This window comes from Dryobates pubescens, chromosome 22, assembly GCF_014839835.1.
Source record: "Dryobates pubescens isolate bDryPub1 chromosome 22, bDryPub1.pri, whole genome shotgun sequence".
Classification (NCBI taxonomy): domain Eukaryota; kingdom Metazoa; phylum Chordata; class Aves; order Piciformes; family Picidae; genus Dryobates; species Dryobates pubescens.
The window spans coordinates 14,916,689-14,941,476 of record NC_071633.1 but is presented as its reverse complement, the minus strand read 5'-3'; the positions used below and the strand labels follow the sequence as shown (position 1 = coordinate 14,941,476).

At 60.2% G+C, this 24,788-nt stretch overlaps 4 protein-coding genes across 4 annotated transcripts; all 4 read left to right on the top strand.

Moving 5' to 3' along the window:
- The first annotated feature begins 479 nt into the window (after positions 1-479).
- Positions 480-9,371, top strand: LOC104299763 (aldehyde dehydrogenase family 3 member B2). The gene is made up of 8 exons (XM_054171936.1): positions 480-637; positions 4,177-4,287; positions 4,432-4,552; positions 4,680-4,765; positions 4,950-5,031; positions 6,054-6,440; positions 7,923-8,089; positions 8,734-9,371. The coding sequence occupies exons 1-8, from the start codon at positions 542-544 to the stop codon at positions 8,881-8,883; spliced, it is 1,200 nt and encodes a 399-aa protein (XP_054027911.1). The 5' UTR covers positions 480-541; the 3' UTR covers positions 8,884-9,371.
- Positions 9,372-10,245: 874 nt separating this feature from the next.
- Positions 10,246-11,498, top strand: LOC128898358 (aldehyde dehydrogenase family 3 member B1-like). The gene has a single exon (XM_054171962.1). The coding sequence runs from the start codon at positions 10,292-10,294 to the stop codon at positions 10,514-10,516; it is 225 nt and encodes a 74-aa protein (XP_054027937.1). The 5' UTR covers positions 10,246-10,291; the 3' UTR covers positions 10,517-11,498.
- An 834-nt stretch (positions 11,499-12,332) lies between these two features.
- On the top strand, positions 12,333-18,905 carry LOC104299808 (aldehyde dehydrogenase family 3 member B1). The gene is made up of 10 exons (XM_009900002.2): positions 12,333-13,017; positions 13,496-13,655; positions 16,132-16,242; positions 16,320-16,440; positions 16,605-16,690; positions 16,822-16,903; positions 17,245-17,631; positions 17,718-17,884; positions 18,042-18,141; positions 18,692-18,905. Exons 1-10 carry the CDS (start codon positions 12,902-12,904, stop codon positions 18,883-18,885), a joined length of 1,524 nt encoding a protein of 507 aa, XP_009898304.2. The 5' UTR covers positions 12,333-12,901; the 3' UTR covers positions 18,886-18,905.
- Positions 18,906-20,491: 1,586 nt separating this feature from the next.
- NDUFS8 (NADH:ubiquinone oxidoreductase core subunit S8) lies at positions 20,492-23,563 on the top strand (the record flags this gene model as incomplete). Its single annotated transcript, XM_054171697.1, has 6 exons — positions 20,492-20,495; positions 20,536-20,631; positions 21,736-21,825; positions 21,938-22,110; positions 23,047-23,175; positions 23,320-23,563. Coding segments are annotated over 6 exons (624 nt in total), but the record flags the coding sequence as incomplete, so codon positions are not given.
- Positions 23,564-24,788: the final 1,225 nt, after the last annotated feature.

Here is a 24,788-nt window from a genome sequence, read left to right as displayed (position 1 = left end):
GGGGCGGGAGGGAGATGGGAGAGGCTTGGGGCGAAGGGGGTGGGCAGAGGGCGAGGTGGCAGTGCCGGGGTCCCTGCGTTGGTGCTGCTGGGGGACAAGGTTGGGGTCCGTGGGGCTGAGGGAGGGAACTGAGGATCGCCGGGGATGGTGCTGTGCTGGAGCTCTTGGGTCCAGCTCAAGCTGGGAGCACCCAACTTGAGCCCAGCTCAGCTGTGGGGGGCTCCAGGCTCTCTCCCCACAGAATCTGGGGAGCTCCAGTTTGATGCTGGGCCAGGGGGGGACACGGGGCCGGGGAGGGACATGGGGCATGGAGGGGATGTGGGGCATAGGGGGGACATGGGACCGGGGTGGGACACGGGGCTGGGGGGGGACACAGGGCTGGGGGGGGACACAGGGCTGGGATGTGTTGCTCCTCAGAGGGAGGGTGGGCAGCTGGGATGGGGCCAGGGTCCCTCACACAGCCCTGTCCCGCAGTGGGCACCCCTATGCCGGGCTGGTGAGCCACCTGAGGACCAGCTGGCTCTCGGGGAGGACGCGGCCCATGGAGTATCGCGTGGCCCAGCTGGAGGCCCTGGGACGCTTCCTGGATGACAAGAAGGAGGAGATCCTGGAGGCCACTGCCTCAGACATGGGCAAGGTGAGAGGGGGACAGGTGCTGGCCGCCAAGGCCACATCTTTAGAGCCATTTGTACCCCTTTGTTTGGGTCTTTGTGACCTCCTGGGTGCAGGTGTTGGGGCTTTCCTCACTGGGGTCCTGCATCCCACTTGAGCTGCTCCAGGGCTGGTGTGGAGCAGCCATAGGTGCTGGGGCCATGCTGCTGGGCAGGCTGGGTGCCACTCACCCCATTCCCAGTGCATTTCAACTGGGCAAAGCCCCTCTTGGCCACTGCATGGTGGGAACCTTGATGTTAACTGAGCTTCACTCTCTGCCTCCACCCCACATCTGGTGGCTTTTGAGGGGGCTGTCCTGGGGTTCTCTTCTGTCCCACCTGGGATGTACTGATGTTAAGCAACATGCAGGGCTTGCACATTCTTCTTGGGTGCTGCTCAGGGTGGCTCATCAGTCTGGCAGGGACTGGTTTGGCTGTCACAGTCATGAGCAGGGAAATGGACATTGCTCTGGGTATTACTGGTCTGCTGAGGAAGTGGGAGCATCCCCATCATGGCTGGGTCTAGCAGCCTCAGCTCTCATCTTCTCTGCCCAGCTGCTTCAGGCCCCTTCTTCTTCTCTCCATGTCCCCCTTCTTCTTCTCTCCATGTCCCCCTTCTTCTTCTCTCCATGTCCCCCTTCTTCTTCTCTCCATGTCCCCCTTCTTCTTCTCTCCATGTCCCCCTTCTTCTTCTCTCCATATCCCCCTTCTTGATATGCCTTAGAAAATGTTCTCATAGTGTCTAGCACAGCAGAACTGGTCTTAACTGGTGGTGGTGGCACTCAAGGACAAGAGTGGTGGCACAGGACTGGGTGGAGTGGCTGGCACCCATCAGGCTCTGCTGCCATGCAGTGAGACCTGGCCAGGCTGGAGAGGTGAGGGAGGGAAACCTCATGGAGTTCAACCAGGGCAAGTGGAGGGTCCTGCACCTGGGGAGGAACAACCTCCTGCAGCAGTACAAGGGAGAGGTGGCCTGCTGGGAAGCAGCTGTCAGGAGAGGGTTCTGGCAGTGCTGGTGGGCAACAAGTAGCCCAAGTGCCAGCAATGTGTTCCTTGTGACCAAGAAGGCAAATGGTGTCCTGGGGGCATGAAGAAGAGTGTGGCCAGCAGGGCAAGGGAGGTTCTCCTCCGCCTTGTCTCTGTCCTGGTGAGGCCACAGCTGGAGTGCTGCATCCAGCTCTGGGCTCCCCAGTTCCAGAGAGCCTGGGAACTGCTGGAGAGAGCCCAGGGGAGGCTCTGAAGGTGCTGAGGGGCCTGGAGCAGCTCTGTGAGGAGCAAAGGCTGAGAGCCCTGGGGCTGTGGAGTCTGCAGAAGAGCAGCCCCAGAGGGCAGCTGAGCAATGCTCAGCAAGAGCTAAAGGAGCTGTGGGGGGCAAGAGGCTGGGGCCAGACTCTGCTGAGTGGTGCCCAGGGCCAGGCCAAGGGGCAGAGGGCACAAAGTGGCAGGCAGGAGGTTGCCTCTGAAGCTGAGGAGAAAGTTGTTTGGGGTGAGGGTGCTGGAGGCCTGGAGCAGGCTGCCCAGAGAGGTTGTGGAGTGTCCTTGTGTGGAGAGCTGGCAACCCCCCCTGGGCACTGTGCTGCTGGGCAAGCTGCTGGGGGTGCCCTGCTGGGGCAGGGGGCTGGGGCTGGCTGAGCTCCAGCGGTTCCAGCCACCCCCATGTGACTTTGGTGTATCTTTGGGTGTCTCAGCACACAGCTCATTCCCTCAGATCTGGCTTTCAGCATCCTGACATCTCCCAAGGCTTCTAATTGCCTTGTTTGTTGGAGGCGAGAGCCTTCTTCAGCCAAGGGTTGATAGGCATCAGTGTTCAAGGTGTGTCCTTCATCTCTGCTAATTGGGGGTAATTAGAGGCAGTTGTCCACTAACAGGTTTGCTATGCAGCCAGCTCTGCATCGTGGGGTGGACAATTCACCTGCACTTACGTATCTGAGGTGGGACCTCACCTCCATGGCTCCCAGTTGCTCTCTGCTGATGAATGAAGGCCCCTGCATGACTTCAGACTTAGTGTCTCACATCTTACAACCTTCCTGTCCCATCTAAACCCTTAATGGTCCATCTGCACCAGCAATTTCCTCATCCTCCTGGTGATGCAATTCTCAGCTGGGGCCAAGGGTGGCCCCATTGCTTCATCAGGACATCCAAAGTGATGAGCCCTCAGGTCCAGGAGCATCTCAAGCCTCCTGGCAGGATGCTTGAGTGGTGTTTGGGACCTGAAGATCTCTTGTTGCTTCATCAGGATATCCAAAGTGATGAGCCCTCAGGTCCAGGAGCATCTCAAGCCTCCTGGCAGGATGCTTGAGTGGTGTTGGGGACCTGAAGATCTCTTGTTGCTTCATCAGGATATCCAAAGTGATGAGCCCTCAGGTCCAGGAGCATCTCAAGCCTCCTGGCAGGATGCTTGAGTGGTGTTGGGGACCTGAAGATCTCTTGTTGCTTCATCAGGATATCCAAAGTGATGAGCCCTCAGGTCCAGGAGCATCTCAAGCCTCCTGGCAGGATGCTTGGATGGTGTGGGGGACCTGAAGGTCTCTTGAACAGGGCTTGGTGGTGGAGCCTGGGAGTCAGTCACCAACCATTCCACCCCTAAAGAGGTGTTTTGGAGCAGTGATGGAGGAAGGCTCCCACCTAGAGATGCTTTTGGGTTGGAGAAGACCAGAGGATGTTGTGGTGGATAGTGTCAGCTTCATAAACACAGCTTCACCTCACAGTGCTTTGTTCCTCCTGCTCTCCAGGGTGATGGAGGGACTTTACTGAGCCCTCTGGGCATGGTGGGCTCCTCTTGGGCTCCCTCATCCACCTTGATGTGCTCCAGGTGTTGAGCACAGAGTTCTCTCTGTGTTACCTTCTTGTGTCTTCACACTTCTCCTGCAAGAAGAGTCCTGTGGCAGTGGTGTTCCATCAACTCCTTCCTGCCTCCCCTTGAACAAAGCAAGGTCTTGAGTTCAACTCTGGGATGGAGCTCAGGGCTTTGCTTCTAGCTTGTGTGTCCAGGTGGTTGGACACACACCAGCAGAGGGGCACTGTCCCATCACAGGTGGTGGTTTGACACCAGTAGCAGCTTGCTTTCTAGCTCCTGGAGCTCAGGTGATGCTGCTTGGTGCCCCCTTGGCTTGGGGCTGTGTGGCCAGGTGTGAAGCTTACAGATGCTGAGCTCAGGAAGGTCAAATGTGGTGAAGATGTTCAGTGATTCTGCATGGAATCATTGAACCACAGAATGGGTTTGGTTGGACAAGACCTTGATGATCATGGAGTCCAACCCTTAACCCAGCACTGCCAGGGCACCACTAAACCATGGCCCTCAGCACCTCATCTCCATGGCTTTGAACCCTTTGTAGAGATGGGGACTCCACCAAGGCCCTGGGCAGCCTGGGCCAGGCCTTGACAGCCCTCATGTCCAACCTAAACCTCCCCTGGGGCAACCTGATCTTCTGCTTTAAGAAGGGGGGTGTGGGGGGGGAGGGAAATGTCTCCTGCAGGAGATGGGTTGGTTTTGGGGTGATGTTGACATGGTGGTGTCTGTCCCCAGCCATGCTTTGAGGCTTTCTTCAGTGAGATCCTCCTCTGCAAGAACGAGCTCCACCAGACCCTCAACAACCTGGGCCAGTGGATGAAGGACGAGCACGTGGGCAAGAATCTGGTAAGGAGGAAGATGAGGGAGGGGATGGGGGAGTGGGGAAAGGAGCCACCTGCCATGCAGAGCGGGGTGGGATGATGGCACTGGAGGTGGTGGTGGAGGTTTGGAGCTGTCCTGCAGTGACCTGGCGTGGTGGGTGTCCCGCAGGTGACCCAGCTGGACTCGGCCTTCATCCGCAAGGACCCCTACGGGGTGGTGCTCATCATTGGGCCCTGGAACTACCCTGTCCACCTCCTCCTGGTGCCCCTCATTGGGGCCATCGCTGCTGGTGAGCCAAACCCAACCCCAGGGCAATGCCAGGCACCAGTGAGGGCACCTTGTCCCCTGGCTGGGGTGCCAGCAGAGCTGGCTGTCACCATGTCGCTGTTCTGATGTCCTCTTGGTGTGCCCTGCAGGGAACTGTGTCATTGTCAAACCCTCTGAGATAAGCAAGAACACTGAGAGGCTTATGGCTGAATCACTGAGCTGCTACTTGGACAATGTAAGAAGCTCTTCCTGTCCTTGGCCTTGTCCCACCCCTTGCCTTGACCACACCGTCCCTGGGTTCAAGTGCTGCCATCCTTTCTTCCTTCACCCTCAGCCCATGTCCAGACACCCAGCAGCCCAGGATGCTCTTGGTGGGGGCAGAGACAGATGTTGACAGGTGGACTCTTCTTTTGTCACAGGACTGCTATGCTGTGGTGACAGGTGGTGTGCAGGAGACCACCAAACTGCTGGAGAACAAGTTTGACTTCATCTTCTTCACTGGTAGGTCCTGAGGGCTAAAAGCAGAGCCCTACCTGGGTTTTGTGCAAGGAGGAAGAGGGACACCCAGTCCATCAACATGAAGTGGTGGGCAGCCTGCCAGCAGGACTCCATCCCTGTGCTCCAAGAAGGCAGGGATTGTGTTTGGCATCTGTTGGAGAACCCAGGGTGTGTGTGTCTGAAGGTCTGGTGGGACTGAGGTTCACTAAGGCCAAGTTCTAGGTCATGCATCTGGGCCACAACAAGCCCAGGAAGGCTCCAGGCTGGGGGCAGAGTGGCTGGAAACTGCCTGGTGGAAAAGCACCTGAGGGGGTTGGTGACAGCAGCTGGAGATGAGCCAGGGGGTGCCCAGGTGGTCAAAAAGGCCACCAGCAGTCTGGCTTGGAGCAGCAAGAGTGTGGCCAGCAAGAGCAGGGCAGGGATTGTCCCCTTGGACTGGGTACTGCTGAGGCTACACCTCAAATCCTGCGTTCAGTTTGGGGCCACTCGCTCCCAGAAGGACATTGAGGAGCTGGAGAAGGTCCAGAGCAGGGCAAAAAAGCTGGGGAAGGGTCTGGAGAACAGAGCTGGGGAGGAGCAGCTGAGGGAGCTGGGGGTGTTGAGCCTGGAGCAGAGGAGGCTGAGGGGAGAGCTTCTGGCTCTCTGCAACTCCCTGCAAGGGGTTGGTCTCTTCTCCCAAGAAACAAGCAGCAGGACAAGAGGGAATGGCCTCAAGCTGCCCCAGGGGAGGTTTAGGTTGGAACAGTTTCTTCATGGAAAGGGTTGTCAAGGCCTGGCCCAGGCCAGTGGTGGAGTCCCCATCCCTGGAGGGGTTTCAGAGCCCTGGAGCCGTGGTGCTGAGGGCCATGGTTTGGTGGTGCCCTGGCAGTGCTGGGTTGAGGCTTGGAGTCCACGATCTCAAAGCCCTCTTCCAAGCCCAACCTCAAGCGCTCCACGCCGCTGCGGCTCGATGCCTTTCCCCTGGCTCAGCAGGGGGAGCCCCAGGCCGCAGCCTTCCCTCACGCCGCTGTTCCGCCGCTCCTCAGGCAGCCCCGCGGTGGGCAGGGTGGTGATGAGCGCCGCTGCCCGGCACCTGACGCCGGTGACGCTGGAGCTGGGGGGCAAGAACCCCTGCTACGTGTCCGACAGCTGCCACGTGCAGAACGCCGCTCGGCGCCTGGCCTGGGGGCGCTTCTTCAACGCCGGCCAGACCTGCATCGCGCCGGACTACGTCCTCTGCAGCCTGGAGATGCAGGAGAAGCTGATGCCGGCCCTGCGGGAGGCCATCGCCGAGTTTTATGGCCCCAACCCTCGGGAGTCCCCGGATTTCGGCCGCATGGTGGGGGACAAGCAGTTCCGCCGCGTGCGGGCGCTGCTGAGCAGCGGCAGGGTGGCCATGGGAGGCCAGACGGACGAGGAGGAGCGCTACATCGGTGAGCAGGGCGCTAGGCTGGGGTGGCTTCGTGCCCGGCTGCTGTGCTGCCGGGACCCTGTTCCGGCTGGATGGGGTGCTTGGTGCCGTGGCTTAGTTGATTAGATGCTCTTGGGTGGTAGGTTGGACTCGAAGGTCTTTTCCAACCTGGTTAACTCTGTTCTGTTGTATTCTGTTGTGTTGTGCTCTGTTTTGTTCTGCTCTGTTCTGTTCTATTCTGTTTTGTTTTGTCCTACCCTACCCTACCCTACCCTACCCTCTCCTGTCCTCTCCTCTCCTGTCCTCTCCTCTCCTGACCTCTCCTGTCCTCTCCTCTCCTGACCTCTCCTGTCCTCTCCTCTCCTGACCTCTCCTGTCCTCTCCTCTCCTCTCCTCTCCTGTCCTCTCCTCTCCTCTCCTGTCCTCTCCTCTCCTCTCCTGTCCTCTCCTCTCCTGTCCTCTCCTCTCCTGTCCTCTCCTCTCCTGTCCTCTCCTCTCCTCTCCTCTCCTCTCCTGTCCTCTCCTCTCCTCTCCTGTCCTCTCCTCTCCTCTCCTGTCCTCTCCTCTCCTCTCCTCTCCTCTCCTGTCCTCCTCTCCTCTCCTGTCCTCCTGTCCTCTCCTGTCCTCCTGTCCTCTCCTGTCCTCCTGTCCTCTCCTGTCCTCTCCTCTCCTGACCTCTCCTGTCCTCTCCTCTCCTGACCTCTCCTGTCCTCTCCTCTCCTGACCTCTCCTGTCCTCTCCTCTCCTGTCCTCTCCTCTTCTCTCCTGTCCTCTCCTCTCCTCTCCTGTCCTCTCCTCTCCTCTCCTGTCCTCCTGTCCTCTCCTGTCCTCCTGTCCTCTCCTCTCCTGTCCTCTCCTATCCTATCCTAACCTATCCTAACCTAACAGGCAGCCCAGGGAGGTGGCAGAGTCGCCACCCCTGGAGGTGTTCAAGAAATGTGTGGCTGCGGCACTTGGCCTTGTGGTGGTGTCCAGAGAAGGGCAACGAGGCTGGGGAGGGCTCTGGAGCACAAGGCTGGGGAGGAGTCTGAAGCACAAGCCCTATGAGGAGCAGCTGAGAGAGCTGGGGTTGCTTAGCCTGGAGAAGAGGAGGCTCAGGGGAGACCTTCTTGCTCTCTACAACTAACTGAAGGGAGGTTGTAGCCAGGAAGGGGTTGGTCTCTTCTCCCAGGCACCCAGCACCAGACCAAGAGCACACAGTCTCAAGCTCTACAGGGGGAAGTTTAGGCTTGAGCTTAGAAAGAAGTTCTTCACAGACAGAGATTGCCCATTGGGCTGGGCTGCCCAGGGAGGTGGTGGGGTTGAGGTCCCTGGAGGTGTTTCAGAAGAGGCTGGATGAGGCACTCAGCCCCATGGTCTGGTTGGTCAGTTAGGGTTGGGTGATGGGTTGGACTTGGTGGTCTCGGGGGTCTCTTCCAGCCCAGCTGACTCTGTGTGTCTCTATGTGTTGGGTTGATGGTTGGACTCAGGGGTCTCAGAGCTGCAATTCTGTGATTCTCCACAGCTCCCACGGTGCTTGCAGATGTGCTGCCCTCAGACCCAGTCATGCAGGAGGAGATCTTTGGGCCCATCCTGCCCATTGTAGTTGTGGCCAACATGGACGAAGCCATCGACTTCATCAACGCCCGGCCGCGGCCCTTGGCCATCTACGCCTTCTCCTCTGACAGCAAGGTACCTGAGGGTCAGGGGCCAGGAGAAGGGGCTGAGGGAAATCAGAGAATCATCAGCTGGTTTGGATTGAAGGGGCCTTGAAAGGTCCATCTTGTCCAGTCAGCAGGGACACCCCCAACTGGAGCAGGTCGCTCAGAGCCCCAAACAACCTGACCTGCAATGCTGCCAGGGCTGGGGCAGCTCCCACCTCTCTGGGCATTGTGGGCCACCACATGCCCACCTTGTGTCCACCACTTTTTAGGGTGCCAGGTAATGATAGGACTGGGGGGAATGGAACAAAACTAGAAATGGGCAGATTCAGATTGGATGTGAGGAAGAAGTTCTTCCCCATGAGGGTGGTGAGAGCCTGGCACAGGCTGCCCAGGGAGGTGGTGGAAGCCTCATCCCTGGAGGTGTTTGCAGCCAGGCTGGAGGTGGCTGTGAGCAACCTGCTGTGGTGTGAGGTGTCCCTGGCCATGGCAGAGGGGTTGGACCTGGCTGAGCCTTGAGGTCACTTCCAACCCTGACAATTCTGTGATTCTCTGCCTGCTCTGGTGGCCTTTGGAGAGCACAGGGACAATGGATGAGCTGGGTCATGTTTGACAAGCACTGCCCATGGAACCAGGGTGTAAGACTCATTTCCACCTTCTCTGCTTCCCTCCCAGGTGGTGAACCAGGTCCTGGAGAGGACAAGCAGCGGTGGCTTCTGTGGCAACGACACCCTGATGCACTTTACTCTGACCTCGCTGCCCTTTGGTGGCATTGGTAGGTCCAAACCCCCAACCAACCTGCCTCATCCACACTGCCCATGTTGAGGAAGGGTCTCAGGGGAGACAGGGCACCCAGGTGCCACTCTGGGTCCAGAGGGCTCCATGGCCTGTAGGCAAATCCTTCTGCACCAGGCAGGACACCACCAGGAGCTCTTTGCTGCGCTGCACCAGGGCTGAGCTCTTGGGGTTTCTGCTGAGCACGTGTGAGGACTCTTCTCTCCATGTTTGCCATCCCAAGCACAGTGTTCCATGTGTCCATGGAAATAGCCTCTTTACCAGGTAGAGCATCTTGGATGTGGCCAGCACAGGAGCACCTCCAGACCTTCCTCTCCCCATGCAGTGCCTCTGTAGGGTGCTGGGAACCTGCACCACTTGGTCATTTCCATGGTGTCTCTGAGCAGCATGGGCACCATGAGTGAATGCTGGGCTAAGGCTGGGTTCCTGCCTGCTCAGGTTTAGCTAGGAGCTCCTCAACTCTGCTCTCTTTGGTCTGCTCTTCATCTGGTGGCACATCCAACATGCTGTCCTTCTAGGGTCAGTCAACATGCTGGGTGGGAGCCCTTAAGCTCACTCAGGAGAAGGCTTCTCCAGTATTTCTGCCTTTTAGGACTAAATAGTTACAGCAAAACACTTGGAAACATCTGGAGAACCTGCTTGAGATGACCTGGGGATCCTCCTGGGGAAAGAGGAGGAGTTTCTGCTCTCCAGGGGCTATCCCAAGTGGCCACTTGTGGCTCAGGGGACAATACTTGGTGGTTCTCATACTGTACCTTCTCCTGATGGCAATGATTCAGATCAAACCACCTCATGTGAGCAGGTGAAGCCATTTCCTAACAGCAGAAGGGGCTGAAGTCATTGGGGTGAGATGGTGTTCACCAAAGCTTCCACAGCAGCTTCAGGGGTGGAGTCACAGAGCTATTAACCACAATCTGCAACCACAGGAATCAGGAGAACCTTGGTTGCCAGCATGGTTCCAACTTTTAAGAGCTCCAGGAAGAAGGTGACTGTAGAAGGAACCATGCTGGGAGCTCCTAACCACAGCTTGACGTGGTGGAGCACCACAGAGGTCACAGGGGGAGAAAACTGAGCCTTGTAGACCCAGGAAAGCTTATGCAGAGCAGGAGAAATGGAGTGCTTGGACCTCTCCCAGGAAGAAGGTGACCATCACAGGGACCATGCTGGTGCTTCCAAGCCATGGGTGGATGTGGTGGAGCACCAGAGAGGGAAATTGAGCCTCACACACCCAGCAATGCTTGTGTAGCTAGACACAGACCAACAATAAGGATGTCCTTGGACCTTCTGGATCAGTCCCTCTTCCCTGGAAGAGGCCCAGGGAAAGGTGAGGCCTCCTCCACCCCATCTCGGTTGCTCGGCAGCAGGGGAATTTGCATAAGGAAGACCTCTGGAGACATCCTTGTTTCATTGATAAGGGCAGGAGCAAAGGTCTCTGGAGATGAAGTTTGGACCTGTGCTGTGTGTTACAGGGAACAGTGGGCTGGGGAAGTACCATGGCAAGTTCACCTTCGACACCTTCAGCCACCAGCGTGGCTGCCTGCACCGCAACATGGGCCTGGAGGCCCTCAACAGCCCCCGGTACCCTCCCTACAGCCAGCAGAAGATGGGGCTGGTGACAGCCACCTTCGAGATCAAGCGCAGGGGCATGTGCACCATCCTCTGAAGGCCTCCTGCCCCACTCCTGGACTTGGGGAGAGGGAGAACTTCTGCCTGGGTCCCTTCCCGAGGAGCAGATCCAGCCCGTGTCTGCTCCTGAACCCCCTTCGCCGCCTTGCTGTGTGCCGGATGGTGGGGGATGGACGTCACTGCCCTGCCTCCTGCTCTGCTGCCTCTCCTCTGGACCATCTTGGGACACACCTGGAATGGCAAAATAATTCTTCTTACCCTCACCTAGTCCTTCTTCTGCCAGCAGAGAAATGGTCCCCAGGAGGCTGAGGACCAGCAGTCAGTCCCATCTCCTGTCAGATGGACCTTTCCTTCTGGATGAACCTCACTCTCCTTCCTCCATCTAACTCTGCCTGTAGTAAAGACTTTGCATTGAGCCTGGTTTCTCCTCAGCACTTCCATCACCCAGTTTGGGAGGTGTCAGACTGGAATCTGGCCACTGAGCCCTAGGGGGCAGGTGCCCTCACCCCACGTGCCCCCCACCCATCGCACCAACACCCTCAGCCCCACCATCACCTTCTGCTGGTGGCAGTGAGGTGCTCCCAGTGTGGCTTTGGATCATCAGCTACTTTTCTGATGGTACCAGAGTGGGAGGAGTGGACATCCTGCTGTGGGTGCCCTGCTTTAGCGGGGGGGTTGGACTGGATGATCTCCAGAGGTCCCTTCCACCCCCTCACCATGCTGAGATTCTGGGATTTCAATCTTCCCTTTTTTCTCCCCTCCCTGCCACCCATCTGCTGGTTGCACCCCAGAGAGTTGGGAGAACAGGAGTTGTGCACAGAGGTCCAGGCTCAGTAGGTGCTGATGAGCACATCTGGAGGTGTGAGATGCTGAAGAAGGTGGAACCTTGCTCACTGTGGTTGTGCACAGGATCTCAGCGTCATGCCCTGGGTGCTCTGCAGGTGGCTGGGGCTGAGTGCAGTTTTGAGACTCACTTTGGGGACAAGGAATGCAGGGATGGATCATGGCTGGTTCTTTCTGACTGGAGGCCACCAGCTAAGTGCTCCAAGTGCTTCATCTTGCAGATGAGGGTGAAGCTGAGGCTGTCCATCCTGAGCTTGCAGCGTGGGAAACTCCAGTGGGAAACAAAAGGAGGAAAGAGGTTTCTAGAAGGGTGGTCAGTCGCTGGAGCAGGGCCAGGGAGGGTGTGGAAACTCTGCCCTGGGTGCTGCCTAAGGATCAGAGGGGCAATGAGGTGTGAGCTGGCCCTGGCTGATGGTGCAGAACAGGGAAGAGTGGCTGGCACCCATCAGGCTCTGCTGCCATTGAGACCTGGCCAGGCTGGAGAGGTTGGGGAGAGGAACCTCATGGAGTTCAAGGATGAGTGAAGGGTCCTCTACCTGGGGAGGAACAATCCCCTGCAGCAGTACAGATGAGAAGGGACCTGCTGGGAAGCAGATCCACAGATAAAGACCCAGGAGTGCTGGGAGACAACAAGTTGCCCATGAGCCAGCAATGTGCCCTCATGGCCAAGAAGGCCAGTGGTGCCCTGGGGGCATAAAGAGGACTGTGGCCAGCAGGTCAAGGAAAGTTCTCTTCCCCCTCTTCTCTGTCCTGATGAAGCCACAACTGGAGGCCAGTTCTGGGCTCCCCAGTTCAAGAGAGACTGGGAACTGCTGGAGAGAGCCCAGGGGAGGCTCTGAAGGTGCTGAGGGGCCTGGAGCAGCTCTGTGAGGAGCAAAGGCTGAGAGCCCTGGGGCTGTGGAGCCTGCAGAAGAGCAGCCCCAGAGGGCAGCTGAGCAATGCTCAGCAAGAGCTAAAGGAGCTGTGGGGGGCAAGAGGCTGGGGCCAGGCTCTGCTGAGTGGTGCCCAGGGCCAGGCCAAGGGGCAGAGGGCACAAAGTGGCAGGCAGGAGGTTGCCTCTGAAGCTGAGGAGAAAGTTGTTTGGGGTGAGGGTGCTGGAGGCCTGGAGCAGGCTGCCCAGAGAGGTTGTGGAGTGTCCTTGTGTGGAGAGCTTGCAACCCCCCCTGGGCACTGTGCTGCTGGGCAAGCTGCTGTGGGTGCCCTGCTGGGGCAGGGGGCTGGGGCTGGGTGGTCTCCAGAGCTCCCTCCCAACCCCACCACGCTGGGATTCAGGGATGTGTTTCGCATCCGATTGGCTTGGGCTGGAGCAGAGCCAGTGACGTGCAGCAGGGCCGGCAGCCAAGGAGGCAGGGCCAGCAATGAGCCTCAGCTCTCTCCTCCCAGGATGAACAGGCTGGGACAAGTGGGCTGTGACTGGCACTGGGTGGCTGCCTGCACTCCACCAGCTCTGCAGCTCAGCAGGGGCCTGGCTAAACCCTCTGAGGTCTTCTGCTCAGGGAGAAAGTCCTCATTCCCTGGGTGAGGAACCAGCCCCTGGGGCACGGCAGTGGAAGCAGCCTCACCTCCCTCCCCTGGGACCATGGAAACCAGCAGCCTCTTCCCACAGCCCTTGAGCAGTGGGGCCATGAGAGCTCCTGAGCATGAGAACAGTGCTGGTGGTGGGAAGGAGAGCATGGACAGTGAGGATGCCAAGAGGTGAGAGCCTCTGCTTGAGGCACAAGGAAGCAGGAGGAGGCTGGATGCCCTGCCATCAGCCCAGGGTTCTGATGGGATGCTGGAGTGGGACTTGGAGCTATGGTCACCCAGAGATAGGGTGGGATCTGGATCTGGGGTGACATGGAACAAGGGTGGGATGTGGATCTGGGGTGAGTTGGAACCAGGGTGGGACGTGGAGCTGGGGTGAGTTGGAACCAGGGTGGGATGTGGAGCTGGGGTGAGTTGGAACCAGGGTGGGATGTGGAGCTGGGGTGAGTTGGAACCAGGGTGGGATGTGGAGCTGGGGTGAGTTGGAACCAGGGTGGGATGTGGAGCTGGGGTGAGTTGGAACCAGGGTGGGACGTGGAGCTGGGGTGAGTTGGAACCAGGGTGGGACGTGGAGCTGGGGTGAGTTGGAACCAGGGTGGGACGTGGAGCATTTGGGATGGGGCTGGAGTCCCTCTGACCCCCATGGCAGGAACCCCTATGCTGGGCTGGTGAGCCACCTGAGGACCAGCTGGCTCTCAAGGAAGTCCTGGCCCATGGAGTATCGTGTGGCCCAGCTGGAGGCCCTGGGACGCTTCCTGGAGGAGAAGGAGGAGGACATCCTGGAGGCTGCCACATTGGACATGGGCAAGGTGAGGGTGTGATGGGAACTGAGGGAACCCATGGCTGAAGGAGCCTAGGTGCTGCCCACAGCCACACCAACTGCTGCACTCATGCTGACGATCGATGTCCTGAGTCAACTGAACTTCCTCTCATGTTGGGTTGGTGCATCCTTGTGCTTGCCTCTGCCCTGGGCTTGCAGCCAGCAGATGTGGAGGAAGAAGGTGGAGCATTTCCCAACCCACCTCCTCCAGAGCTGTCCAAGTGTGCACAGAGCAAGGCTGTGGGGAGAGCCCAGCCTCCATTAACCATTTCCAAACACATCAGCCTCAGTTTACCTCCTTCCCCCAACTCTCCTCACTAACCCTGGCCTTGGGTTTCCCACCCAGTGTTAATCCTCCTGCCTTCTTGGTGCTTTCAGAGTCTGGACCCATCTCTTGGCTTTGTATTGTCCCCTTCCTCTGAGCTCCCTCCCTATGTCAGGGTCAAGGGTGGAGGCTGAGCAGACTCATCCCCTGAAGCTCCACAAGTCGTCAAAGATCTCCAGCTCCCCAACCTAAAAGTTCTCCCTCTGGTCCAGCTCCTTTGCCCACAGTCTCATGTGCTAGGCAGAGCCCATCTGTTGTTCTCCATCCCCATCCCTCCCATGCTCTGGATTGTTGGGATCCACATCATTTGCCCTGTTTTTTCAAAGGCAGCTTGGATGGGGCCTTGAGCAAGCTGGTCTAGGAGGAGATGCTGGGATCTGCACCTGGATCTCTTCTGACCTTTACTGGGCTAAAGGCTTCAGGATCCTCACTGCAGTTGTTCCTCCATCAGCTTCTTTTGTTAGGGTGTGGAAACACCTGATGGAAAAAGGGAGTGGGACTTGGAATGCTCCACAGAAACTGAAGGGTGAGGATTGCAAAGGACCTCTGGAGCTCAGCCAGTCCAAGCCCCCTGCCCCAGCAGGGCACCCCCAGCAGCTTGCCCAGCAGCACAGTGCCCAGGGAGGGTTGCAAGCTCTCCACACAAGGACACTCCACAACCTCTCTGGGCAGCCTGCTCCAGGCCTCCAGCACCCTCACCCCAAACAACTTTCTCCTCAGCTTCAGAGGCAACCTCCTGCCTGCCACTTTGTGCCCTCTGCCCCTTGGCCTGGCACTGGGCACCACTCAGCAGAGCCTGGCCCCAGCCTCTTGCCCCCCACAGCTCCTTTAGCTCTTGCTGAGCATTGCTCAGCTGCCCTCTGGGGCTGCTCTTCTGCAGGCTCCACAGCCCCAGGGCTCTCAGCCTTTGCTCCTCACAGAGCTGCTCCACACCACTCAGCACCTTTGCAGCTCCAGACCAAATAGGATTCAACATCCAGACCAGTCCTTTGTTGTCCAAAATGCCACCACCACTTCTGCAGCCCCTATGTACCTTCCTTTTCCTGGAAATAAGCTGAGCTGAAGCTCAGGCAGGTTTCTGCTGACAGAAGGAGCATGGCAACACCACAGAAGGGAAGAAAACTTGCCCAGCAGGGACAAAGTTGATGAAGTATGGAGGTGTGTCACGTGAAGTTATCTGTATCCTCATCCAACCTTTAGAACTCCAATACTCTGAGACCCTGCTCTGCAGGAATAAGCTGAAGATAGCAAGCTGGAGATGAGCCAGGGTGTGCCCAGGCGGCCAAGAAGGCCACCAGCAGCCTGGCCTGGAGCAGCAAGAGTGTGGCCAGCAGGAGCAGGGCCGGGATTGTCCCCTGGGCTGGGCACTGCTGAGGCCACAGCTGGAATCCTGGGGGCAGTTTTGAGCCTCTCACTCCCCGAAGGACATTGAGGAGCTGGAGCAGGGCCAGAGAAGGGCAACCAAGCTGGGGAAGGGTCTGGAGAACAGGGCTGGGGAGGAGCAGCTGAGGGAGCTGGGGGTGTTGAGCCTGGAGCAAAGGAGGCTGAGGGGAGACCTGGCTCCCTGCAGCTCCCTGCAAGGAGCTTGGAGCCAGGTGGGGGTTGGGCTGTTGTGCCAAGGAATGACAGGTAATGGCCTTGCATTGCCTCAGGGCAGGTTTGGGTTGGGCATGAGAGATGTCCTTACCCAAAAGGGCTGCCAAAGCCTGTCCCAGGCTGCCCAGGGCAGTGGTGGAGTCCTCATCACAGGTTCACAGGATGTTAGGGCTTGGAGGTGACCTCTGTAGAGTGAGTCCAACCCCCCTGCCAGAGCAGGACCACACAACCATACACTCTAGTGCAGGTCAGACAGGAATGCATCCAGACAGGTCTTGAAAGTCTCCAGAGAAGGAGACTCCAGAACCTCTCTGGGGAGCCTGTCCAACCCCTGAAGGGTTTCAAAGCCCTGGAGCTGTGGTGCTGAGGGCCACGGTTTGGTGGTGCCCTGGCAGTGCTGGGTGAAGGGTTGGACTCTGTGCTCTTCAAGCTCTTTAACAACCAAACCCATTCTGTGAGTCTCTGATTCTAACCATGGTGAGGTGGCCATGGGGCTGTGCCTGCAGTGGTGGCCACGATGACCTCTTGTGTGTCCCCTCCCCAGCCACACGTTGAAACGCAGCTCTCCGAGATCTTCGTTTGCAGGAGCGAGCTCAACCACACTCTCAACAACCTCAGCACCTGGATGAAGGATGAGCACGTGGAGAAGAAATGGGTATGGGGGGCACTGGCCTGGTGGGGAATGCAGAGGGTGGGCTGGGGACGTCCCTCACGCCGTCCCTGCGTCCCCAGGCGATGCAGCTGGACTCAGCCTTCATCCGCAAGGAGCCCTACGGGGTGGTGCTCATCATTGCGCCCTGGAACTACCCCATCAACCTCCTCCTGGTGCCCCTCATTGGGGCCATCGCTGCTGGTGAGGCTGCCCTGGGGCCCTGACACACTGGGGGGTGGCAAAACCTCGCTGTGGGCAGCGTCCTGTCCTCCCTAGGGCGGGGCTGGGGTGGTGGTGCCGTGCTGAGAACAGGGCCTGCTCCCCGTGAGTGAGGTCCTCACCAGGAGAGAGCCTCTGTCCCGCAGGGAACTGCGTCGTTGTGAAACCCTCTGAAGTGAGCAAGAACACGGAGAGGCTGATAGCTGAGATGCTGCCAAAGTACCTGGACAAGGTAAAAAGAACCTTCTGCTGTGGGCCACCTCCCTCTGCAGGGATGCTTCTCACTGTGTGTCCCAAACCTGCTTGGCCAAGTCACGTCCACCCACCCCACTCTCTCCTCCTGCTTTCCTCCCTGTGTCACAGGACTGCTTTGCTGTGGTGACTGCTGGCGTGGAGGGGACCACCAGGCTGCTGGAGAACAAATTTGACTACATCTTCTACACTGGTAGGTCCCACAGGGAACCTCTAGTCCCATCCAGGCAACCAGCACCAGAACAAGAGGGCACAAGCTCAAGCTGCGCCAGGGGAGGTTTAGGCTGGAGGTTAGGAAGAAGTTCTTCCCAGAAAGAGAGGTTGGCCGTGGGAATGTGCTGCCCAGGGAGGTGGTGGAGTCCCCATCACTGGAGGTGTTTAGGAAGAGTCTGGATGGGGTGCTTGGTGCCATGGGTTAGTTGTTTAGGTGGTGTTGGGTTGGGTGATGGGTTGGATGCGATGATCTTGAAGGTCTCTTCCACCCTGGTCTATGTATTGTACATATTCTCCCGCCGCTGTTCCGCCGCCCCTCAGGCAGCCCCGCGGTGGGCAGGGTGGTGATGAGCGCCGCTGCCCGGCACCTGACGCCGGTGACGCTGGAGCTGGGGGGCAAGAACCCCTGCTACGTGTCCGACAGCTGCCACGTGCAGAACGCCGCTCGGCGCCTGGCCTGGGGGCGCTTCTTCAACGCCGGCCAGACCTGCATCGCGCCGGACTACGTCCTCTGCAGCCTGGAGATGCAGGAGAAGCTTCTGCCCGCCCTGCAGGAGGCCATCGCCGAGTTTTATGGCCCCAACCCTCGGGAGTCCTCCAGCTTTGCCCGGATCATCGGGGACCGACACTTCCAGCGGGTGAGCGCCCTGCTGAGCGGCGGCCGCGTGGCCATCGGGGGACAGACGGATGCGGGGACGCGCTACATCGGTGAGGACGCGGCCTGGAAGGTGGGTGGGCAGGCTTGGGGTAGGGGTCCCAGGCACTCCAGGCTTGGCTTTTCCCTCTCTTGGCAGCCCCCACAGTGCTGGTGGACGTGCAGCAGGATGACCCTGTGATGCAGGAGGAGATCTTTGGGCCCGTCCTGCCCATCTTCACGGTGAAGAGCATGGACGACGCCATCGCCTTCATCAACGCCCGGGAGCGGCCCTTGGCCATCTATGTCTTCTCCTCCAGCAAGCAGGTGTGGGGCTGGGCTAGCAGCAGCATCTCCTTCAGCTCGGGCCACATCCTGCTGAGACCTCATATCCCCAGCTGTGAACGCCCTGGCGTGCCTCAGGCAACAGGCAGGCAAAGAGTGCCTAGCAGGTGCTCAGCACCCTCCTGCCCTCTCCCCTCAGGTGGTGAAGAAGGTGCTGGAGAGGACAAGCAGCGGTGGCTTCTGCAGCAATGACACCATCATGCACTTCACCCTGACCTCACTGCCCTTTGGTGGCATTGGTAGGTCCAAATCCCTGAGAGCAGGGTGCTGTGGGACCTCCCCACCCCAGCACCCAGAGCTGAGTCAAGCCAGCTCCTGGGGGAACCTAGCCCAGAGCCCACAAGCTCTGCCACCACTCAGGTCCTTCCTGTCCTGGGGCTGCACTCCCAGCACTGGTCCTGAACCTCTCTACAGTGTCTCACGTGTCCTCTGCCTCATCATCTAATAGCATCTCTGCCTTAATGTTTCCCGGGGGTATGCCCCAGTGTCCCCAGCCCCAGCATCTCATTATTCTATTTCTATTCTATTTCTATTTTTATCTCCTGGGACTCCTTGCCCAGTATCCGACCCCTGGGACACTTGCCACTGTGGCCCTTGTCCCCGTTCCCTCTAGGCAGGTTCCCTGCCTAGAACCGGTGCCCTGCTGCCAACCTTCCCGTCCCGGGAGCTATGCCGTGGCTCAGAGTCCGCTGCTCCTGCCCCTGAAGTCCCGCTCCCTGCTCTGAATCCTTCCCCCCCGGTACCCGGTTCCGCTCCCACTGCCGGGCCCTCACGCACGGTGCTCCGCAGGGCAGAGCGGCATGGGGCGCTGTCACGGCCGCTTCACCTTCGACACTTTCTCGCATTCACGAGCCACACTGCTGCGTGGGAACGGCTGGGAAGCCTTCAACAAACCCCGCTACCCGCCCTACGAAGAGCGACGCCTGCCGCTGCTGCGCTCCGCCACCCAGGTCAAGCGAGACGAAGGCTGCGCCATCCTCTGAGCGCCCACCTCCCGCACAATAAACACGCCTGTCCAATCGCGAGCGTTTCCCCGCCCATCCGTTCTTAGGCGACCCAATGGGAAGCTAGGTTGTCACAGCCGTATCAGCCAATGGAGACCTTTTCCCCGCCCCCCGTTTTCCCAGCGACCCAATGGGGAAGGAGTCTCTGGCGGCCTGCGGCTGCGCTGCGGCCCTGCGCTGCGCCGCTACCCTGTGGCGCATGCGCGGTGCGGTCAGGACGGCAGGGTCCTTGGGGGAGGTGAGTGGCGGAGACCCGGCGGTACCGGGGCCCTGGGGAAGGGGCTGCCAGGTGGGGCCGAAGGGGCTCAGGTTTGTGGTGCTCTGTGGTGCCCCCAGATCCAGCTTGGGGCAGAGGGGGAGGCCCGGACGCTTGGCTCCCGCTGTCTTCGGGCACAGACATGGAGTCCCCGAGGCCTTTTTGGGGTCGAGGTGTGGGGGGCAGCGCTGTCCGCTCCTGGGGGGTGCTGGAGAGTGGGGAGGGGCTGGACTTGGAGCAGGGCAATTGGGTGGTGTGAGGTGGGGGAGGCTCCTCGAGGTCCCTCAGGCAGGGCTTGGGCGTGGGCAGGACCCCTGGGTCCATTGAGTGGGGTCGGACACCCTTGAAGGGACACACACGTGGGTTCTTTGGGGGAGATGGGGGGCACACAAGGTGCTCGTGTCGCTTGGAAGGGACGTCGTGGTTCCGTGTGGGAGGTGGGGGGCGTGGAACAAGGTGCCTGGGTCAGTTGGCAGGGGAACGGGAAGGGACGGGGCAGGACGTCTGGGGTCCCTTTAGGGGGCTTAGGGGGGCCACGACACCTGGGTCACTTGGAGGGGGCAACACTTTGGTCCCTTGTGGGAAATGAGGGGGGTGAAGCAGGATACCTGGGTACCTGTTGGGGTGGGGAGGGGTGGGGGAAACAGGACAGCTGGGTTCCTTGTGCGAGGTGCTGCCACCTGCGTCCATTTGGGGAGGGGGGCCGGGTATTTGGGTCCTTTTGGGGAGGAGACACAGTTGGGTTCTCTGTTGAGGTCGTGGGGGGCACAGGACAGCTGGGTCCCTTGTGGGGTGGGCCACAGGACCCAGGGGTCTGTTTTGGGGGGGGAGTTGGAGGTTTGGGTCCCTTGGGGGTGGACAGAGTTGGTTCCCTTGCTGCAGGGTGGGGAGCAGGGCGCCTGGGTGCCTGGTGGGAGGTGGTGGGGCCAGGAGCCCTGGGTCCATTTTGCAGTGGGGGGGAAGGATAATCCATCTTGGTCTCTTGTAGGTGGGGGGCAAACTGGCCACTTGAGTCCGTTTATTGAGGTGTTGGGGGGTGGTTGGGCATCTGGGTCCCTTGAAGGGGAGCGGGGGACATCTGAGTCCCTTGCAGGAGGAGGGCTCATAGGGGCACCGTGACGCTTCTGGTAGTGGGCTGGGGGTCAGGGCTCCTGGGTGGTGCCCTGTGGGGAGTGGGGGATGTGCTCAGGACCACCCCCAGCCACTTGCTGAGTGCCCTCAGGCTGTGTCCCCCTGTCCCAGCAGGACCGGAGATGGCGGCGCTGCGCTTGCTGTACCAGGCTGCCCGCAGAGGTGAGGCTGTGCCTGGCACCCCTTTGCCTGGCACCCCTTTGCCCCTCTCCCCTCTCCCCCAAACCCTCCTGACCCTCCTCCTCTCTCTCTCTCTTTCCTCCCTACCCACCAAGGCCCCGCGGCCCCGCTGGCATACCTGCGCCCTCTCAGCACCAGCACCCCCAGGGACAGCTACAGTGAGTCGGGGCATGGGGCATGGGGTGGGCACAGCTTCCCCTCTTTGCAGGGTAGACACAGCTGGGGTTGGCACATCTTTCACCCCCCCATGGAGTGGGCACAGCTGAGGTGGCCACAGCTTCTCTCTCCCTGTGGGTTGGGCACAGCTTCCTCCTCTCCAGGGGGGTAGGCACAGCTGGAGTGGGCACAGCTTCATTTTTTCTGCAGTGGGCACAACTTCATCCTTTCTGTGGGGTGGGCACAACTCCTATCTGCTTGGGGTGGGCACAGCTGGGGTGGGCACAACTCACATCTGCTTGGGGTGGGCACAGCTGGGGTGGGCACAACTCCCACCTGCTTGGGGTGGGCACAGCTGGGGTGGGCACAGCTGGGGTGGGCACAACTCCTATCTGCTTGGGGTGGGCACAGCTGGGGTGGGCACAACTCCTATCTGCTTGGGGTGGGCACAACTCCCACCTGCTTGGGGTGGGCACAGCTGGGGTGGGCACAACTCCTATCTGCTTGGGGTGGGCACAGCTGGGGTGGGCACAACTCCCACCTGCTTGGGGTGGGCACAGCTGGGGTGGGCACAACTCCCACCTGCTAGGGGTGGGCACAGCTGGGGTGGGCACAACTCCCACCTGCTTGGGGTGGGCCCAGCTGGGGTGGGCACAACTCCTATCTGCTTGGGGTGGGCACAGCTGGGGTGGGCACAACTCCTATCTGCTTGGGGTGGGCACAACTCCTATCTGCTTGGGGTGGGCACAGCTGGGGTGGGCACAACTCCTATCTGCTTGGGGTGGGCACAACTCCTATCTGATTGGGGTGGGCACAGCTGGGGTGGGCACAACTCCCACCTGCTTGGGGTGGGCACAGCTGGGGTGGGCACAGCTGGGGTGGGCACAACTCCCACCTGCTTGGGGTGGACACAGCTGGGGTGGGCACAACTCCCACCTGCTTGGGGTGGGCACAACTCCCACCTGCTTGGGGCGGGCACAGCTTCCCCTCCTCCACGGGGCGGTGGGAATTTCCCGCCCTCTGTGGGGAGGGGGGAGGGATGCAGGCTCCCCTTTGCCCACGGGGCGGGCACAGCTGGCAGGGGCACAGCTCCCCCCTCCCCCCAGAGTACGTCAACGTGCAGGAGCCGGCCATGGACATGCGCTCCATCACCGACCGCGCTGCCCAGACCCTGCTGTGGACCGAGCTCATCCGAGGTGACCTCCGCCGCCTGGGGGTGGCGCCCGCTCCTCCTCCCCCACAGCCCACCCCTGGGCTGCCCACCTCCCACCCTACCCCTCCCATAATCTCCCTGCTTTCTCTTCCCAGGCTTGGCCATGACCCTGAGCTACCTTTTCCGGGAGCCAGCCACCATCAACTACCCCTTTGAGAAGGGTCCCCTGAGCCCCCGGTTCCGCGGGGAGCACGCCCTGCGCCGCTACCCCTCGGGAGAGGAGAGGTGCATCGCCTGCAAGCTCTGCGAGGCCATCTGCCCTGCACAGGTCAGCTCCAGGGCCTGCAGGGTGGGCGGCAGGAGCACAGCAAGCCACCACCCTCCCTCAGTCTGTAGATGACGCTAAGCTGTTGATCTGGCCAGGCTTGGATCCGTGGGATGAGGTTCAGCCAGGCTAAGCGCTGGGTCCTGCACCTGGCTCACAACAGCCCCAGGAAAGCTTCCAGGCTGGGGGCAGAGTGGAAAGTGTCTGGTGGGAAAGGACCTGGCAGGGGGTTGGTGACAGCAGCTGGAGATGAGCCAGGGGGTGTCTAGGTGGCCAAGGAGGCCACCAGCAGCCTGGCCTGGAGCAGCAAGAGTGTGGCCAGCAGGAGCAGGGCAGGGATTGTCCCCTGGGCTGGGCACTGCTGAGGCCACAGCTGGAATCCTGGGGTCAGTTTTGAGCCTCTCACTCCCAGAAGGACATTGAGGAGCTGGAGAAGGTTCAGAGCAGGACAACATGGCTGAGGAAGGGTCTGGAGAACAGGGCTGGGGAGGAGCAGCTGAGGGAGCTGGGGGTGTTGAGCCTGGAGCAGAGGAGGCTGAGGGGAGAGCTCCTGGCTCTCTGCAGCTCCCTGCAAGGAGGCTGCAGCCAGGGCAGGGTTGGTCTCTTCTGCCAAGCAACAAGTGCCAGGAAAGGAGGTAATGGCCTCAAGTTGCCCCAGGGGAGATTTAGTTTGGACATGAGGAACAATTTCTTGCCTTGAGGGTTGTCAAGGCCTGGCCCAGGCTGCCCAGGGCAGTGCTGGAATCCCCATCCCTGGGGTGGTTTCCATGCCACGGAGATGCAGCCACCCAGCAAGTGCTGAGCTCAGGGCTGTGCTGCACGACCTAAAAGCCCTTTTTTCCAACCCAAAACCATTCTGTGGTTCACTCCCAACTCCTCCTGCTGGCTCTGGGGGGTGCCCTTGTCCCTGTGTGGGCTCTGACGGAGTCCCTGTGCCAGGCCATCACCATCGAGGCGGAGCCCCGAGCCGACGGCAGCCGCCGCACCACGCGCTACGACATCGACATGACCAAGTGCATCTACTGCGGCTTCTGCCAGGAGGCCTGCCCTGTGGATGCCATCGTGGAGGTCAGCTGGGGGCACACACAGAGCTGGGGGGCAGTGAGGCACCCCCCACCTCCCCCATCCCCAGCTCCAAGCCCTGCTGCAGGCCGGCGGTGGGGGTCCAGCAATCCTGGAGACCGACATCTTTTGTTTCCCTCCTCTTGGCAGGGTCCCAACTTCGAGTTCTCCACAGAGACCCACGAGGAGCTGCTCTACAACAAGGAGAAGCTGCTCAACAATGGGGACAAGTGGGAGGCTGAGATTGCTGCCAACATCCAGGCTGATTACCTCTACCGGTGACGGCCACATCTCCTCCCCCCCTCCCCCAAAATAAAGGCTCTGGTCGGGGGGGGGTTGGTGGTGGTTCTACCACCTCCTCCCCTCAGCTGCACTGCTGCCTTCTGAACCTCCAGCTCCAGCTTTCTCTGTGCCACCTCTGTTTTGGGGCAAAGAAAGGGTTGAACCCCACCCTGTCATGGTTGGGTAGGGGGCTGGGTGGATTTTGGGGAGGGGGATTTGTGTCCTGGAATGACAGGGTCTGGGCAGAGGAGAAGGGAAGGGGGTGCAGGACACAGAGAGGGGTTTGGGGGTGGGGGGCAGTGCTGGGGAGTGGTTCAAAGGGCTCCTGGGGGGTTCCTGGGGCGCTCTCAGGGATGGGGTTGGTGGCTCTGGGACTGGGTGGGATCATTCCTGGGCCCCAGCTTCCTGGGACAGCCACTGAAGGGAGTTCCAGAGGTAGCAAGGGGGAGCCAGTGGTCCTGAGAGGGGGTCCCTGTGGCACTGAAGGGATCCCGGTGGTACCGAGGTGACACCAAGAGGATCCTGGTGGCACTGAAAGGGTCCCAGTGGTACTGGGGAGGTCCTGAGGCAGGTTCTGGTTGTACCAAGGCAGAGTCCCTGTGTTACCCAGAGGGATCTGATGGCACTAAGGGGATTCCTGGTGGCACCGAGAGGGGTCCCTGTGGTACCAAGGAGGGATCCTGGTTTTACTGGGGGGGGGGGTCCCAGTGGTATCCAGATGGGTCTGGTGGTACTGAGAGGGGTCTCTGGTGATATCAAGGGGGATAGAGTGGTACTGAGGAGGGTCCCAGTTCTACCGAGAAGGAGTCCCGGTGGTACCGAGGGGGTCTGGTGGTACCGAGGGGGATTTGGTGCCACTGTGGAGGGGATCCCGTTTGTACCGAGGGGGGTCCCGGTGGTACCGTGGTGGAATCCCAGTCGTACTGCGGGGGGTGTCCAATGGCACTGAGGAGGGTCCGGGTGGTGCCGCGGTGGGTCCGGCGGTATCGAGGAGGGTCCCGGTGTACCGAGGGGGATGCCGGTGGTACCGCGGGGAGTCCCGGAGGGACGGGCTGGGGGGGGCTCCCAACTCCGGGGCAGTGCTGGGGTCCCACTTTAGAGGCTGGAGGGCTGGGGAGGGGGCTTCCCAATGCCCCGCATCCTACAGAGTCGAGGGGGTCCCGGGGGCTCGGCTCCAAGCTGGGCGCGGCAGTGGAAGGGGAGCCCCGGGGAGCCGCGGGGCCGGGGCCGCGTTCCCCGGTCGGCGGGGCCGGGGCCGGTCCCTCCCCAGGGCCGGGCTCTTCCTGGGGAAGAGGAAGTGCGGGGGGAAGAGCCCGGCCAGCCCCGTGCTCCCGGGT

Bases quoted from the DNA above. Each gene is read 5' to 3' on its own strand.
- LOC104299763 (XM_054171936.1), top strand. From the start codon at position 542: ATGGAGTATCGCGTGGCCCAGCTGGAGGCCCTGGGACGCTTCCTGGAT. The intron at 4,288-4,431 runs GTAAGGAGGAAG...GGTGTCCCGCAG, and splicing joins AGCACGTGGGCAAGAATCTG to GTGACCCAGCTGGACTCGGC. The intron at 8,090-8,733 runs GTACCTGAGGGT...CTTCCCTCCCAG, and splicing joins CCTTCTCCTCTGACAGCAAG to GTGGTGAACCAGGTCCTGGA.
- LOC128898358 (XM_054171962.1), top strand. From the start codon at position 10,292: ATGAAGTTTGGACCTGTGCTGTGTGTTACAGGGAACAGTGGGCTGGGG.
- LOC104299808 (XM_009900002.2), top strand. From the start codon at position 12,902: ATGGAAACCAGCAGCCTCTTCCCACAGCCCTTGAGCAGTGGGGCCATG. The intron at 13,018-13,495 runs GTGAGAGCCTCT...CCCCCATGGCAG, and splicing joins GACAGTGAGGATGCCAAGAG to GAACCCCTATGCTGGGCTGG. The intron at 17,885-18,041 runs GTGTGGGGCTGG...CTCTCCCCTCAG, and splicing joins TCTTCTCCTCCAGCAAGCAG to GTGGTGAAGAAGGTGCTGGA.